Source organism: Ptychodera flava, chromosome 8, assembly GCF_041260155.1.
Source record: "Ptychodera flava strain L36383 chromosome 8, AS_Pfla_20210202, whole genome shotgun sequence".
Taxonomy (NCBI): domain Eukaryota; kingdom Metazoa; phylum Hemichordata; class Enteropneusta; family Ptychoderidae; genus Ptychodera; species Ptychodera flava.
This window is the reverse complement of record NC_091935.1, coordinates 40,866,341-40,883,766: the sequence shown is the minus strand read 5'-3', so window position 1 is coordinate 40,883,766 and position 17,426 is coordinate 40,866,341. Positions and strand designations below refer to the sequence as shown.

Genomic DNA, 17,426 nt, shown 5'->3' with positions numbered 1-17,426 from the left:
CATGAACACCCCACCATTTTATGATATGACCCATCACAATGGCATGACGTCAACGGATCTTGACAGACGGAAGTCTTGACAGACGGAAGTACTTGACAGCAGCATATTGGTTTTCAACTCTAATACCTTCTCTGTCTATAAATAGACACGAGAAGGTAATAAAATAATATAAAATTTGATTGACAACTGACGCACGTTGTCCCCAAAATGTGCAAAATGTCCCCAAAAATAAACAGTAGTGGGACACAGTGTCCCCTGGTTTATAATTCCTTGCTGCAACATTGCAGGAATCTTGAGAGACTTGTATCTCACCTTTTGTAAGGTTAGCAATGCTGTCAGTATATCAGCAAGTGACTTCTGTACAACACCAAACTCATCCTCTGAATAAGATGCTGCTACTAACCTAGATAAAGCTGATCAAAAACAACACTTTATAAAGATACTAAACTTTATACAGATCCCTTTGTTTAATTTCTTGTTTATAAATATTCAGGGCTCAACCAAACTGTTAACATCTGTTCTATTATTATTCTTAACTGTTCAATCTTCTTGTTCAATTACTACGTATATGCAGTATTGACTGTCATGATACTCATTGCAATTACTATATAAGCTGAACTTGGATTTCTTACTGACACTATCATTTGATTTATGAAATGAAAGAATTTGATCAATGGTTCTGTCAGTTAGAGTTCAACTGATAAGAGTGATGATCATACCTGTGTATATCGGTATATTCTCTTCCTAAATATCAATATACTCTAGTATATCTTGTGATACACTAATTACAGTGACAAACTCTTATATGTACCAAGAAAGAGACCAAATTGTTAAATTTCTCTGATAAGGTTTAGCATTAGTTGTAATCAGTGTACATTGCGAAATTTCTCAGAGTTTCATTTTAGCAGTTGTGTAATCAGTGTACATTGCTAAATTTTTAGATTTTCATTTTAACAGTTGTGTAAACAGTCTACATTGCTATTGGCTAGCTGATTATCACAGAATGTTAGTACCACATGGTTGTACATCCCTTACCTGTCAAGGCCCATATTTGTATTTGAGCATCAGCAAATATTTGTTTACTGGCTGCCTCAGGCAATGGATTGATAAAGTAGGCTATGATTGGCTTTTTCTTCATCTTCTCAAGGACTGACATCTTTTTTCTTGGAATGGAATGAACATCAGATGCTACACCATTGTGTTCTGAAATAATGCAATATATGCGAAATATTATTTTAGAGAGTCACATCCACATTAAAACTCATGAATTTTCATTATTATGTTGCTTTCTGTTCTCTTAGTCATGTTAGTAATAATCTTGATTCATATTTCCCTACTCAGGATTCATATTCTAACACCAAAGATTCCCTCAGAATTCACATTTTCACTGATGATTCATATTTTCACCCACAATTCACATTATCCTTCAGGATTCACATTTTCACAACAAGGAATCATATTTTTACCCAGGATTCACATTTTCACCAGGATATGCAAAATGCAAGTGTTGATGGATCAGCAGGCAAGATCATGATGAAAGTGAATCCATTGTACATGAATTCTAAATAGCAGAAACAGTTACTTTCCTTATTCTAAACCTTGACACATTGCTTGATTTCCATTTCATAAAGATTTGCCTTGACTTTATTTGTAAAATTTAATTTAAATTTATATTTTGGTCCTTTTTCAGCTCACTTTAGATGCTGTTTGCATAGTAAAGTGGTAAAAGCGGATTAAAACCACTGAAGCATAATATGCCTCTTGCAATTACATGCTGCTTGTAATATATTTTGACAAACTTGACAATTTGAACTCCTCTATAAAATGATTCTCACTGACTTGACCGGATGATGATAATTGTGCTAGAGCTAGTTATCTTGATTTCAATGCTGGTTTTGAAGTCTTGACCTTAATGCAGCACCATGCAGTGTGACATTTCAAACACAATTATGCTTGTCCATCTGTTGATTATGCCACAGTATGCTAAGAAAACTATTGTAATCTAATGTAGGGTAATTTACAATACCTGGATGACTTGTAAGTGTATGTATATTCATTTGGTAAACACTATGGCAATTACCAGACAAACTGGTTGTCATCATTCTTGTCACTTCTTTTAATAATCTTAAACATCTCTGATCATTGCATTGCTTCAACACAGATGACAAGTCATTCAAATTCAACATAGTTCTGTCACCTTTCAATGTTACTTAAACCAAACTTACCAGCCTGTTGCCTGAATGATGGAGATACAATGGGGCTTTGTGTCTTTTTAGCTTGTAATACATTGGTCCTTGTTTGCCTTCTGGCTGTGTGGAAAGTATGAGGTGACAGTCCAGCTGACAATGAATCTTCCTCTCTTATCCCACTATGCGTCAAAAGTTTATCTAAATGAAAAGAAGTAAGAATAAATATGAAAACAAATTTAATAAAGTATTTTAAACTATTGATGAATAAACAAAAGCAGCACACCATTTCACATACTTAGTTGCCCTGAGTAATATGCATTTCAATAAACAATAATGCACATTTTCTCTGACCATTTATTGCTGTACCAAAGGTAAACAAGATTTAGTAGTAGTGGCCATCAAGTACCGGTATGTAACTAAAGCATGGATTTCCAAAGTATGAGTGTCAAGAACACATCAAATTGTCCAACACTTACTCTCATAATTACAACAAGTAGTTTGAATATTGTGAAGCCCTTGATGTTAAACACAGACAGTGTTGGTATTTGCTTATCCTTTGGCCGTGTACTTTATATCTTCCACAAACCTTACATATACCGTATATCAATTGGTAATTTGCCGTCACGCCCTATCAATGATAAGCTGAAGGAACTCTACAAACAGAACACCACAAGTTGTGATCCAGGAGACAAGACATGTCCAGCTGTCACAATGAAGAACACTGAGAGAAGATTTACAAGGTTACAAGTGTTTCAAACTGAGATGACAAAGGAATGATTTGAACTTTGCATACTAGAATACCATTGTATTGCCAACTGGTGCAATGTATCTTTAGATAAGCTTTGAACTTTTTTTCATATTACCTTGAGAAGAGACTGGATTACCATTTTCACTCAGTTTCTGCTGTCTAAACAATCCATCAGTTTGTATAGAGTCCTGATATGTGGTCAGTCTGCTGGTTAGCGTATCAATCAATGATAAACATTCCATTACAATGGAGTTCCAATTGTGAGGATGTCCACCTGGAATGCAAATAAAAAGATGAACAAGTAAACAATTGGACACAATTATTGAAGAATGGCAAGTGAATGAAGGGGAGGTGAATCAAACATGGTACGGCGTAACGTCAAAAATTCAATATGTGATAAAAATCTCAATTGTTTAAGTTTTGCTAATCATAGTTATATATATTCATGATGGGTGAAAAACACCAATATTCAAATGAAAAACACATTTATTTCTGTTCCAAAAACTTATCAGTGAGCTAACAGTCACTGTAAATATAAACATCAATAACACAGAGTGTACTTCAAACAACTAGTTGTAATGTCTGCAATGCGTTTGCTAAGGTCATTGTTTCACCAACATCATTCGATATTGATGAGGAGTGGTTGCTGATGCATCTCACCTGTTGCGAGGCAAAATTGTTCTTTCTATGTTTAAGTAACTTGCTATGGACAATTTTGGCAAGACCTTGTGAGCTAGGAAGCTGGCTAACAATTTTCTGTAACTTTTAGACTTTGATTGCCAGAGATGATTGGCAACATCCTGCACTGATTTTCCTTGTTGTTGTTGCTGTTTCAGACATATACAAGTGTACTATTACTTATTCCTCAGCTTCGAGAAATCAGTAGATGGATTTTTATACATTATGTGACTAGAGGTACAACAGAATTTCAATCAAAGTGTACACACTTTATTCACCTGCAGCCATGTCCCTATTATACCAACATACTATAAATGACCTACCAGTAAACAAATTGTGCACAAGGGCATTCTTTATTAAACCAAAGTAGAATATTGCTTTTGTGAAAACTTTTTGGAATTAACCATCCCCACCCCAAACATAAAGAATTAATGTTTTTATCTGACATCAATCTCTTGACGTGGCCCCTGAGTGAATGAAGCATAGCAAACAATGGAAATGAATGAAACATAGCAAACAATGGAAATGAATGAAATATGGTGAGTGACATTTGCAGGGCAACCACTGGACACTTCTAAAACACATTTCTACAGTAATTGTTTCATGTTGAACAATTCGAATCTTTCTCACGGACTCTTTCAATTAGGACTACAATCAAGTTCAGATTTCGCAGAAAATGGCATTTTGAAGTACACCAAAACTTAATTGCAGATACTAACACAGATATGGCACTTGCTCTATGCAGCATATGAATTTCTAATCAACTTTCCAAGTTGAAGATATTTTTACTTTTAGCTTGTCTTCCAGAACACCATTTCATCCTTTGATTTTTCAATATTATTTTATCAATTTAAACATCACAAATTCCAGAAAAACTTTCCTCAAGACTTATAAATTTGATTATTTTATGTTCACTAGCCATATACAGGATTGAAGTCAATTTTACAGTAAGAAAGTCTTCAAGAGAAAAGTTTGGGTGAATAAGCTGTGTTCTGTAAGTCTGGTTTTGAAATTAAAAGTCCAAACTTGAGTGTCTTACCTGGCTGACTTAAGCTGAATATTTGCTTTCTTCTGCTGTGGGAATGTTCTGATAGTAGAGAGAGATCTAGAAATGCCAAGTAGTGCACTAATTCAACATTTCTATCACCTAGTACCACTGGTAGACACTTGCTACTGTCTTCATTAAACAAAGATTCAACAGGGAACACAAATGCCTATTTGAGAAACAGTAATAGAGATACTTAAGATTTAGTATCAAACCCAGTATGATTTCTATTTTAATTAACATTGCATGAAAGGACAAATTTAATGTAAAAAGTAAATTTTTATAGCTTTGAAGCATTTTAGGGGAAAATTTGATGGAATTCATGTATAAATACACATTATTGAGATTTTACATAGAGGTCTCAATGTCAATCATTTATCTACATGGTTGTTGAAGCTTGCTAATTTTTTATCAAGCTGGTTCTGAGTATTTGATACGCTCCTCCAAAGAACACTTCCAGTGTCTTCAGTCATTGGTATTTGCACAAGGAAGTAATCAAAGAAAGTTGACATTGAAAATAATGGTCCACAATCCAAAGAAGATGAAGTTTTAAATCCATATCAAACCTCAGCAATTTTTAGGTTGGCCAGAGTCCCTCCACACACGAGGGACTGTGGGTTGGCTAAATGTAACTGTAGCCAGTTGGCCTGTCAGCTTATATGGTTGGCCTAGACCAGATACTTGTGCTATTGATGAAACATTTTGAAATTTAAGAGATGCACATCTGCCTTGTGTGTATGTAGGACAGAGTGGATAGTAGTTAAACTGGAATATCTGTTGAAAGCAGTCTCTTCCACAACAGCTCTTCTAATCTAGGCAGTGGTAAGTATGCTGACTTCATGTTTGTGGAATCTTACTGCAACATATACCGGGTACATTTTCTGGGCCAATTCAAAGGTTTACAAAACACCTGCACGCACAATAGATTACAGGTGACTTTGTTTTCATAGACTAGATCAAAGACAGACTCACCTCAGTGTTGTAAACTTGAAATAGATAAAGTGCCATGTACCATAGTGTTTGTATTAAAGTGGCACATATGAAAACATTCCAGAATAATTCCAAGTCACAAAGTCCCCAGACAGTGTTTAGTGAAGTGGAAGCTGTACTTTCCAAGTTCAAATTGTATAACATCCATTCTCTAGGCCATGAACCTGAGTACCATAAACAAAAAATAGCAATCTAATCAATGGTCTTTGAGTAAACTCTCTCTGAAGATGAACTGTGTACTGATTTGTAAAGAAAATTTATTAACATATTGAATTTTAGACACCTTAACATTTCAGGAATTTTATTTGAGATTTCAAAACATGTTAGAAATGTATTATGAAATCCCATACCGCCCAAGTAAGATTAATTTCCAGGAATTGTTTCACAGGATTCTTGATATTGTTTGGTCAAACTGAAATGTGTAATCTTTTATATTTTGAAATTGTCTGGAGCCTTTATGGAATTAAGCAGAGCATAAGTCATCATTTTAGCAAGCCAAGCAATCGTTTGTATAGTGCAATATTGAGAGCAACATTTCATTTTATAAAAACTTGATATTAGGTAAAAAGTGCAGATACATGTAGGTGTTTTCTGATAAGTTCACAACGAAAAGGAGTAAATTTACTGTTTGATTAAGCAAACTACCAGGAGTACTACAAATAAGACACAGAGCTTCACTTTCTGTGGAAATACTGGGTCAAAGTGAAGGAACACACAGACGTGTATCTTGTCTGCTTTTGGACACAAACTCTATTATAGTTGTGAAAGCTGAATGGCCCAACATTTTAGAAGAGTGAAAGCTGGATGCATTGCATGTAATTTTGCTGTAGACAAAACTCACACTGACCTATAAAAACCAAAAACTGCATGCGCAGTAAATGAGGACCTAATGCCCTTTAAAACACAATGTATAAATTTAGACAATATGTACATAGGTATGTGCTTACCAAAGAAAAAGTAAGCTATGTAAAAGTACTTGATGATCTGCCATGTTTTCCAGGCTGAAGACATCACACAAACTGTCATGTTACTTGTCACTTTGAAATACTTTGCTTGCTGAAATGGAATACAGGCATATGAAATATCACAGGATTATAACATCCCAGATTTGTTCATTACTATGTTGCTCCATCGTTCATGCATAGTTTAACCTTCATAATCTTTTTATATAAACTGCAAAATCATCTACATCTGAAAATCTAGAGATCTGGAGGCATTTTCATTTCCCATGGGAATTATTGGGTGCTTCTAAATAAAAGCATGTCATTTGATCTGTAAGAAAGGCCATGCAGTGTATCATGTCTGATATAGATTGAATGTCACTGACGGTTACATGACAAAGGAATAGGCAACATAAGGTAATGACCAGTAATTGAAAATCCAGAGTACTCAATACCTTTGAACACACTTTGATATCTAATATATACAGTATTTTTAGTCATACTGTACCAGTATGACTAAAAATATGTGTCAGTGATATAGTACTCTTTACACAAATCTTTCTTTTAAGCTGGTAAATATAAACATAGCTAAATGTATTGATCACTGTCATACCTGGGTGACAGGGAAAGCCATGTAGTTTTCTTGATTTAAGAAATACTGTAGTCCATAACACAATCCCTGAAAGCCAATCACAATCCAGCAACTTTATTAGAATCTTCTTCTTCTTTTAAAAAAATATTGTCAGTAAACTGTCACACTCAGTATTAATCTTTGGATACACAAGACAACATCATTTCCTGATTTTGAAACTGCTATTTAAGGAGTCACCTGGAGATTCAATAATTATATCGGGACCTCATCCACTGTATTACATATTACATTCTTTATCTTCAATGCATTCATCAGATACAATGTTTTCAATCGTGATTTTACTAACTATTGTTCCTTCAGTTTCAATGCAAACACACATACAACTTTATTGAGACCACTCTTTCTATTATATCAAAGTTTATTCATATGTTGATTTATCATGGCCAACACTATAGCAAATGTTGTGGAAACAGTCAAATGAAGTCTTGTATTTGTTGAGAAACAAATGCATCAAATCAAAGGCGTATTGTCATACAAGTACCAACATCTACATTTTGTTGATGTTTACAAAGTACAACAGTGTGTGTTCCGTGCTACGTGTCGCTGTAGTGCATTTATCAAACTCCATAGAGAATTTTAGTTTCTCTTCCCTATATTGAATATGCTAGGCTTGCTAGTCCTGAATAAAGCCTGAAATAATGAATTTGATGAAAATTTAAGAATTGTGTTATATGTGTAGTACCTGTGTGTCTGAGAGAGAGAGAGAGAGAGAGAGAGAGAGAGAGAGAGAGAGAGAGAGATAATATATACTAGCTAACTTACAACCAGAATTCCATGCAACATGATGAACAAATGTTTTTCATTAAGACAGTCACTGTGCTGGTTACATTCAACAACCAAGGAGTCATAGTTAGCACCAATAAGATTTGTTAAAGACCATGTTATTATAGCTGCTGCAATTCCATGACATAATGTATGGAATAATCTGTATGGGTTGAGTGTCCTCCAAAATACTGCCAGTCTGTTCATTGGAACATCTACTGTCACTGTGTGTATAAAGGAAATATGATGTCATTTGCTTCACTCTATTGTTGTCATAGCTTGAATTTTTGAAATGTGATATTTATTTTGTACAAAAAGTTACAAAAATATGCAAACTATGAAGGACCTGGAACTTAGTAGTCTGTACAACATTCATTGTATCATATATTGCTCTGTATGACACCAAGGTTACGCAATATTTAATTTTACTATTGCATTTAAAGGTCTTTGGCTACAGCTGAAGATATTTGTAATTTAAAAGCTCAATTCCCAAGTGACACAGATTTCCAAAGTAAGACCAAGCTCAGAATGTGAGCTACATAGGTTTTGTTTTATTTACTTCTAATCTAATCAATTCTGTTGGCTAACATACTTCATAGCCAAACTTTACAGAATTATAAAATGGAAGAGAAGACAATAAAGAAACCAGAAAAACCTAATCTATATGGAATTTACTACCTAGCATCAGCTAGACTGGACATTACAAAATTCTCTGTCAATTACAAAATAAGCTTACCTCTATAATACTTGGCATTGAATGCTGCCACAGATGCAACAACACCACCTATCAACATGTATTGCATTACAAAGTTCACTGAGAATAGGTCCATCCAACACCCTATCAAGAGAAAAAATTAGCATCAATATTTTAGGTAAAAATATATGAATAGAGAAACTACATATAGGAAAACATGTTTGGTGATACACAAGGCACACAGATTTAGATAAGATAGTGTCAATTAAAACCATGACTGTTTACACTGGATGTGTTTATTAAAATTTATATGCACAGTGACACATATATTTTATTGTCTTCACTTTATGGTGTTGGATGGAAAAGAACAAGTGTGAGGCATTACACACTGAATATGACAGGATTATCCAAATATTTGTCAGTTTCAAAATATTTTTCACATAATGTCAAAGATGGAAAGAATATTTGGATTGTTTCAAGGTCATCTAAAGAGAAATTTACAGTATCTTGACGACAGATAACACAGTTATCCTGCAATACATTTTACATATGCTGTGATCTGACTTTCAAATGAAGCTTCACAACTGCTACATGAGGGTACATTGACAGCAACATTGGCAAATATCACTCAAAATATTAGTATAAACTTTTTCATGAAGCATACCGTAATAACAATACTGCAGAAGTATGAACTTGATGACTAAATCAGATGAAATTGATGATTATCATAACATTTAAATTTTATCTCACCTTTTAGCCATGTGTACGGATGAAACAAATCAATTCTGACAAGAAACAGGAAGAGAGCTTGAAATGGAATCAACAATAACACAGCCCATGCAACGCTGGCACAAGTTTTCCATGGATACACCTGAAGAAATGAGAAGTATAATATTTGAACAACAGGACAAAACAGATTTGCAGATTAGGAAATATAAACATAGAAAATATCATCAAGATGAATTTTCCAAATAAAAACATTATTTATAAATGGAATAAGTGAAACTTTCCCTCATAATATTAAAATACAAACCATGACACAATTCTGTCTATACACTAAAACATAAACTGCCTATGGTGTATATACCTGTATACCAAATGTGAGCTAAAAAGACCACTATTTGCTGTGATACAAATATTAAAATGATAATAATTACACTCTTCATGGCACATACTAGTTTAAAGTTTATACATAATCAAATGAGAAAGGAGATTCCAAAAAGTAATACATGTACAGTCAGAATTCTTTGAAAATAAATTTTGAAATAATTCTCAGCAAACGGTAAAGTAGCACAGAGTGATGATTGTCGTAAGTAGTTTTCACAAAAGGGATTAATGCATTGGCATTTTCTACATTTACTCTCCTCAGACTATCGGTGTGCAGCTGATGATTTGAACCCCAAAGGGTATAGAATTTTACTTTTCCTCTGTTTCTCTCTACTCTTTGTTAATGTTTTCGATCTACTGCATACTTTTCAAATTGTCTGTTCAAAGGTTTGTCTTTACCATGCATGTTCAATTCTGAAACCACATTTCTGAAAAGCAGTCTCCAAAGATGTAAGGCATGGAAAGCCAGAGAACATCACTGACAGCCCATAGGGTGAATTATATCATTTTGATCTGATCACCTTACTGAGGGCAAAGAACTTTTATGTGTCTCATTGTTTACCCAGTAGCAGAATGACAGAGTTTTTCCTTTTGTTCCATTGGTGGTCAACATTTTTAGGTTAAACAATAGACTATGGAGCAACAGAGATCAATAACAGTGACATTTCTTTCTGAGCAATGTAAGCTATAATGTAATGTACTCCTTTATTGAAATCTCATCCCTCACAGGATAAAATATAAGACCTTCACATACTGTTGTATGTCTCTTGATCTGTCATACTCATGTCATCACATGATAAATCAATGAGCCAAATGTTTTCCAGTTTGCCTCAGTCAGCACATTGATTTTGTAATTTGCAAATACTCTTAAGTAAAACATTGAAAAACACAAAATGTAATTACCCGATCATTATCAGCAGATGAAACAGACTGTTTACAGGCTTTCACAAACACAATCAAAAGTATATTTGCAGGTGTTTTGCCTATTTACTGTTTTATATTGGTGACTAATATTATTTCACAACTTAGAGAGCATTCTCAACCAAAATATCTACAAATGCTAAGATATTGAATACTACATTTGCAATATGCTTGTCCAAGACACTGGGACCTACCATACAGTCCTGCCATTGAATGGAATTGCTGTTTCTCATAAATTTTGAAGGAGAAGGTATCTGCAAAAGACGTTTTTCCATGCAAATACACCAGTTTCAGGTGAACAAATGTCCAATGCCATTGTCAAAATTAAGCTTGTAAATCTCCTAGTCACCCTTCACTTCTATCATACCGGTATTTCCTTCATAAAATAAGTGTTTGGTCAAGCCATCTCACTCATTGCCCATCTTAATTTGGTGTATTACATCATGTCCATGTGTATTTTGCCGAGTAAGTTTGTCTGATATGCACAATTTACCTCATGTTATCGTACTCAAGTCTGCTATGAGATTTGACAAAAACTTTTGTACATCATTAGGCAATTCTTTTATGAATCCTACATCAACTGTGAAAATACTAAGATATTTTGACCACAATCCAAGCACAGATTGCACACAGGGAGTAGTCCATCAATTTTTGCTGCCAAAGGTATCCATCCCTCTGAATCCAGGATTTTGAACATAATGCAGCATTGCTGCGTTACGATCTAGATCTGGATCAAGAGGTTGCATGCTGATAATCTAATGAAGCAAGCTTAAAGTAAGATAGGCTTGTGCATGCTGCAGATTTTCAAATGGTGGATTGCCAAAGGGACATCACTCACTTTTCCATCCTGATACAATGATTTGATCTGTTTTAATATCATGCACATTACTGCTAGCAAATGATATATACAGTGTATGATTGACAAGTGTCACATTTGTTCACAGTCACTGGGCTTAATTTTGATCATTGTAAAACTATCAAATGTACTACCATCATCTCAATATTGAAAATTTAGTCAAACTGGGTTGGGTCCTGTAGAAATCGACAGAGGCAAAATTTTTACTCTACTCGAAAATTTTCTATCTAAGAGTTGGCACCACTGCAGAGTGAAGATTTTATTTCCTTCTTGCTGAGGGGAAAATAACCCTTGATTCCCCCCCCCCCAAAAAAAAAAGAAAAAGAAAGGGAAGTGGAGCATGACATGACTCGGCAATATTTCAACTGCCAAATTCACAACAAATTGAGTTGACTTATGACGACCACTTTTCACATTCACTATAATGGGTTTGATAACACAGACAGGAATATCTAAAAACCCACTGCTACTATTATAGATGATAGATGAAACACTCTCAAATTCCCCAATCTTGCTGCAATCTCGAGCCCTACCGCTCCCTCCACAGTGTTGTTGGGGAGAGCTTACCTCCAAACCACAACACAACACTATAACCACAGGTATGCGACTTGTTTGTCTCACAAGGCCCCTTTACATGGGCCTTGTGAAATAAACAAGCGTTGATGACACAGTCCCCACTTGTTAATGGGTGCTTTGATTACAGGTCCTCAGAGAGGATAGAGCCTCTTCATTAGGTCTGTGATAAAAATACTTTGAATAAATTCGCTTGATACATGTCTGAGTTGTAGTTCAGGACATGAAAAAAATCGTAATAAAATGGCCACATGGTGGCCATAATGGATCGAATCACAAAACAAATCAATGTGCATATGTATGACACATGGTAGGTCAATGTCCTTGTACCAACTTTGATTAAAATTGGTTGAAATATGCCTGAGTTATGGCTTTGTACATGAAAAAATCATAACAAAATGGCCGCACAGCAGCCATATTGGATCGTATCACAAAACAAATTAACATGCATATGTATGACATTGGTCAATCTCCTTGTACCAACTTTGAATAAATTTGCTTGATACATGTCTGAGTTATGGTTCTGGACATGAAAAAACGTAATAAAATGGCCACACGGCGGCCATATTGGATCGTGTCACAAAACAAGTCAATGTGCATGTGTATGACATAGGTTGATGTCCTTGTACCAACTTTGAATAAAATTGGTTGAGATATGCCTGAGTTATGGCTCTGTACATGAAAAAATCGTAATAAAATGGCCGCCTGGCGGCCATATTGGATCGTATCACAAAACAAATTGATGTGCATATGTATGACATAGGTCAATGTCCTTGTACCAAGTTTGAATATAATCGGTTGAGATATGCCTGAGTTATGGCTCTGTACATGAAAAAATCGTAACAAAATGGCCGCACGGCGGCCATATTGGATCGTATCACAAAAAGAATTGACGTGCATATCTATGACATTGGTCAATGTCCTTGTACCAACTTTGAATAAAATCAGTTGAAACATGCCTGAATTATGGCTCTGTACATGAAAAAATCGTAATAAAATGGCCGCCTGGCAGCCATATTGGATCGTATCACAAAACAAATCGACGTGCATCTGTATGACATATGAAGTAATCCTTGTACCAAGTTTGAATGAAATCGCTTCGGGCATCTCTGAGATATCTGCGTGAACGGACGGACGCACGGACGGACGGACGGACGCACGCACGGACGCACGCACGGACATGACCAAACCTATAAGTCCCCCCGGACGGTGTCCGTGGGGACTAAATAAACAAGCCTGTGACTACTACAGTATGATTCAAGACAACCTGGTTGTGGTACTACACTATGATTCAAGACAACCTGGTTGTGGTACTACACTATGATTCAAGACAACCTGGTTGTGGTACTACACTATGATACAAGACAACCTGGTTGTGGTACTACTCTATGATTCAAGACAACCTGGTTGTGGTACTACACTATGATTCAAGACAACCTGGTTGTGGTACTACACTATGATTCAAGACAACCTGGTTGTGGTACTACTCTATGATTCAAGACAACCTGGTTGTGGTACTACACTATGATTCAAGACAACCTGGTTGTGGTACTACACTATGATTCAAGACAACCTGGTTGTGGTACTACTCTATGATTCAAGACTACCTGGTTGTTGTACTACACTATGATTCAAGACAACCTGGTTGTGGTACTACTCTATGATTCAAGACAACCTGGTTGTGGTACTACACTATGATTCAAGACAACCTGGTTGTGGTACTACACTATGATTCAAGACAACCTGGTTGTGGTACTACACTATGATACAAGACAACCTGGTGTGGTACTACTCTATGATTCAAGACACCTGGTTGTGGTACTACACTATGATTCAAGACAACCTGGTTGTGGTACTACACTATGATTCAAGACAACCTGGTTGCGGTACTACTCTATGATTCAAGACTACCTGGTTGTTGTACTACACTATGATTCAAGACAACCTGGTTGTGGTACTACTCTATGATTCAAGATAACCTGGTTGTGGTACTACTCTATGATTCAAGACAACCTGGTTGTGGTACTACTCTATGATTCAAGACAACCTGGTTGTGGTACTACTCTATGATTCAAGACAACCTGGTTGTGGTACTACTCTATGATTCAAGACAACCTGGTTGTGGTACTACACTATGATTCAAGACAACCTGGTTGTGGTACTACACTATGATTCAAGACAACCTGGTTGTGGTACTACACTATGATTCAAGATAACCTGGTTGTGGTACTACTCTATGATTCAAGACAACCTGGTTGTGGTACTACTCTATGATTCAAGACAACCTGGTTGTGGTACTACTCTATGATTCAAGACAACCTGGTTGTGGTACTACTCAATGATTCAAGATAACCTGGTTGTGGTACTACTCTATGATTCAAGACAACCTGGTTGTGGTACTACTCTATGATTCAAGATAACCTGGTTGTGGTACTACTCTATGATTCAAGACAACCTGGTTGTGGTAACAAAGTGTGCACTTATAGAAGCTTCCAATTTCACCCTCACTTTGAAAGTTAATTAAATATTTATTTTTTACTATGACCCAAACGGGATTCGAACCCCCACACACTCACGGCAACATCGCCTAGCTGCTAGGCCTCACACAAAACCAGTCGGCTACCGTTTCCAACCCAAAAGAGTTGGTCACAGCAACCGCAGTTTTCATTATGTAGATGTATGTCAAAGTTTAGACCAAACGATCATAACCTTGGGATTGAAGGCGGCCTGGAAACTAAACCATGAATACCTTTGAATGAAAGAATTTGTTCAGCTTTTAGTAATCAGCACAATCTGTGGCACAATACACAACATTGAGCCAAAATACACAACATTGTGCCGACAGAATCTAGAGATCCCACTGGAAACATTGTACACATAGCACAATGCTGCTGAATCACATCTTGGCACGAAAAACTAAAACTATCAGCCAATAATATTTTACTTTGTCTTTTCGGCTTTGACTTTGAGTGGGAATTACTTCTAACTTAGAGATCGTATGATTGGATAGCATATCTACATGTCCCCATCTGTAGCCAACTTGTCTATCAATATGCTAGTACGACAACAATTCACTACAACTTTCTAGTAATGAAAATGATGACCAACACCCTTTTCTTAATATCACTGTGATTTACGCCTACCATCACTTTGTCGCAAAGACATTTTTGCAATCAAGTGTGACATTTTACCGTTCTTTCCATGTGTATAAAGTTTGAAGATTGAAATTAAATCACAGACGCCATGCCCAATATTTTGATGCTGATTATGTGGTATAATGTACGCTGATAACAATGTATTTAGTTAGAGTGATAGACTTTGCTTAAAATTGTAAAGGGTATACTCTTGAAAGGTCACTGAAAGCTGAAGATGCACAGGGCTGAGTTTGTCCAATGTCACTTCTCAGTAATCACTGAGTCCAGGGCAGACCAGGAATGGTTCACTTTAAAAATCGCAGACCACCAAGCACCGATTGTCCTAAATTCAATTTCATAAACTTCATTTCTATTCATAATTGAACTTATTTAACATATTAAACCTACATCACACTTTTATCTGTCAAGTTGACAAGTAATTTGGTTGTTATTCTGTGCAACACTGAAAAATACGCCATGGACTGTCAAGCTGCCAACCCCATCATTTATAGTATCACCCACCTAAGTTTGGCACTGTGGCATGTAGCAAAATTATTGCGTCCATTGGCGCAATGTTGTGCATTGCGTCAAAGATTGCACCTATTAAAAGCCAATTTGTTCAAACTGTGATAAAATACATGACTTACAGTTATTTCCTTGTCAACAATAGGGCCGTTCACAGTTTACGTCACTGTTCTCTTATTAATATGCAAAAATAATATTTGTCTGCATTTTCAGATAACGCTTTTGAAAATTACGCATGCAAGAACGTTGAAAATACATCTCAGTGGGTGACTGCTAGTGTAACAATGAATACTAAAAAACATATTAACGACTCTGAGTACTAACTGCAAAAACGGCCACGTATGCAACATTGATAAAATTTGTCCGCATTTCAAGCTGCGTGTGCGATGTCGCGCGCATACAGCTATATTTAGTAACAAACCTGTAACCGTGAACAGCGCTATATTGTTGAAAATCCTGTACTACTTCAAGAAAGTGACTTTATCTATCAATTGCTTCCAGTATTTCGCAAAAAGAAAATATAGAAAAGGTGGTGGATTGTAATTATATAAAACTTGTTCTTTTCTTGAGGAGAAAACGTTTATCCTGAACCCTCCAGCAGTTCCAACCAACCAACTAACACAGCTGTAGCTTGCTGCAGTGTGGCATAGGTCAAGGTTTTGCCTCAGGTCGTGTTTGCCATCAACCCACAACTGCTAGGAAAACCTACAGCTACAGTGCTGTAGCAAGGCTATCATATAGCCTGTTTTTGTAATATTATATAGGGCTCAGCCCTTGGTGTCGCGCCAGGGGTTAAGATTGGCAATGTTATTTGTATTGATTCATGATAAACTGTAATTGTTACTTCATAAACGTTTATATGAAAACTATGCCCAGTTTCCCTCTGATGAAAGCAGTTCACGTACTTACACGACGTCAAACCCTGCAGCAGGGCAGGTATAGATTTTCTGTAGCGTGTAAAAATTTTGGACAAAAATTGGCAATTTTTACAATGATAACAGCCTATGGCGTTAAACAAGGGACGTATTATGCAATAATTATCATTGCAATGGTAACCGCACTGCCCACCTTCCACTTGCAAGCTGAAAACTATAGCGTTCCGTCTAAAAACTTGCAATTTTTGAATCTAATTATTGACACAGGGGGCGCTCTTCTATAATTCAATCCCAGCATTCTTTGCGTATGCCCCCATTCATATGCACGACAGTTTTCTCCGTTTATCTATATCAACGATACTTTGTATCAGCGACAAGGTGTATAATAACATTTACTGGCTAATAAAAGAGGTATATTTTATAAAAGGCATGTTATATCATAGTAATTTGTTTCGTATTTGTTTATTTACGAGTACTCAAAAAAAAACCATGGCGGCGCCCATCATGAGAAAGAAGGGTACACTTCCGGTTACTCGCATAGTATGTTATGAATAAGCGCATGCGTAGTCAGTAAGCCGGCTGGCGCGACTATTACATAGGAGAATATTGTTTACTATTTTTCTCCTGCTTCATTGTAATGTATCTTAATGTACTATATCACCAATGTTAGTACCGTATGTCTCGATAGCTGCAAAATTGTAGCTCTACAGTGAGGCAGTCAGTGAGTTTTGATTTT

At 36.0% G+C, this 17,426-nt stretch overlaps 1 protein-coding gene across 1 annotated transcript in view; it reads right to left on the bottom strand.

The window, feature by feature from the left end:
* The window catches only part of LOC139139353 (nucleoporin NDC1-like), a 40,676-nt gene that overhangs the window by 22,172 nt on the left and 1,078 nt on the right, over nt 1-17,426 (bottom strand). The window contains exons 2-12 of the mRNA XM_070708234.1: nt 9,450-9,570; nt 8,742-8,843; nt 8,006-8,229; nt 7,205-7,270; nt 6,598-6,706; nt 5,633-5,814; nt 4,655-4,829; nt 3,053-3,211; nt 2,226-2,387; nt 1,036-1,203; nt 313-413 (exon numbers count right to left, since the gene is read on the bottom strand). Coding sequence (XP_070564335.1) covers nt 313-413; nt 1,036-1,203; nt 2,226-2,387; nt 3,053-3,211; nt 4,655-4,829; nt 5,633-5,814; nt 6,598-6,706; nt 7,205-7,270; nt 8,006-8,229; nt 8,742-8,843; nt 9,450-9,570 — 1,569 coding nt within the window. The remainder of the gene's footprint in view (nt 1-312; nt 414-1,035; nt 1,204-2,225; nt 2,388-3,052; nt 3,212-4,654; nt 4,830-5,632; nt 5,815-6,597; nt 6,707-7,204; nt 7,271-8,005; nt 8,230-8,741; nt 8,844-9,449; nt 9,571-17,426) is intronic.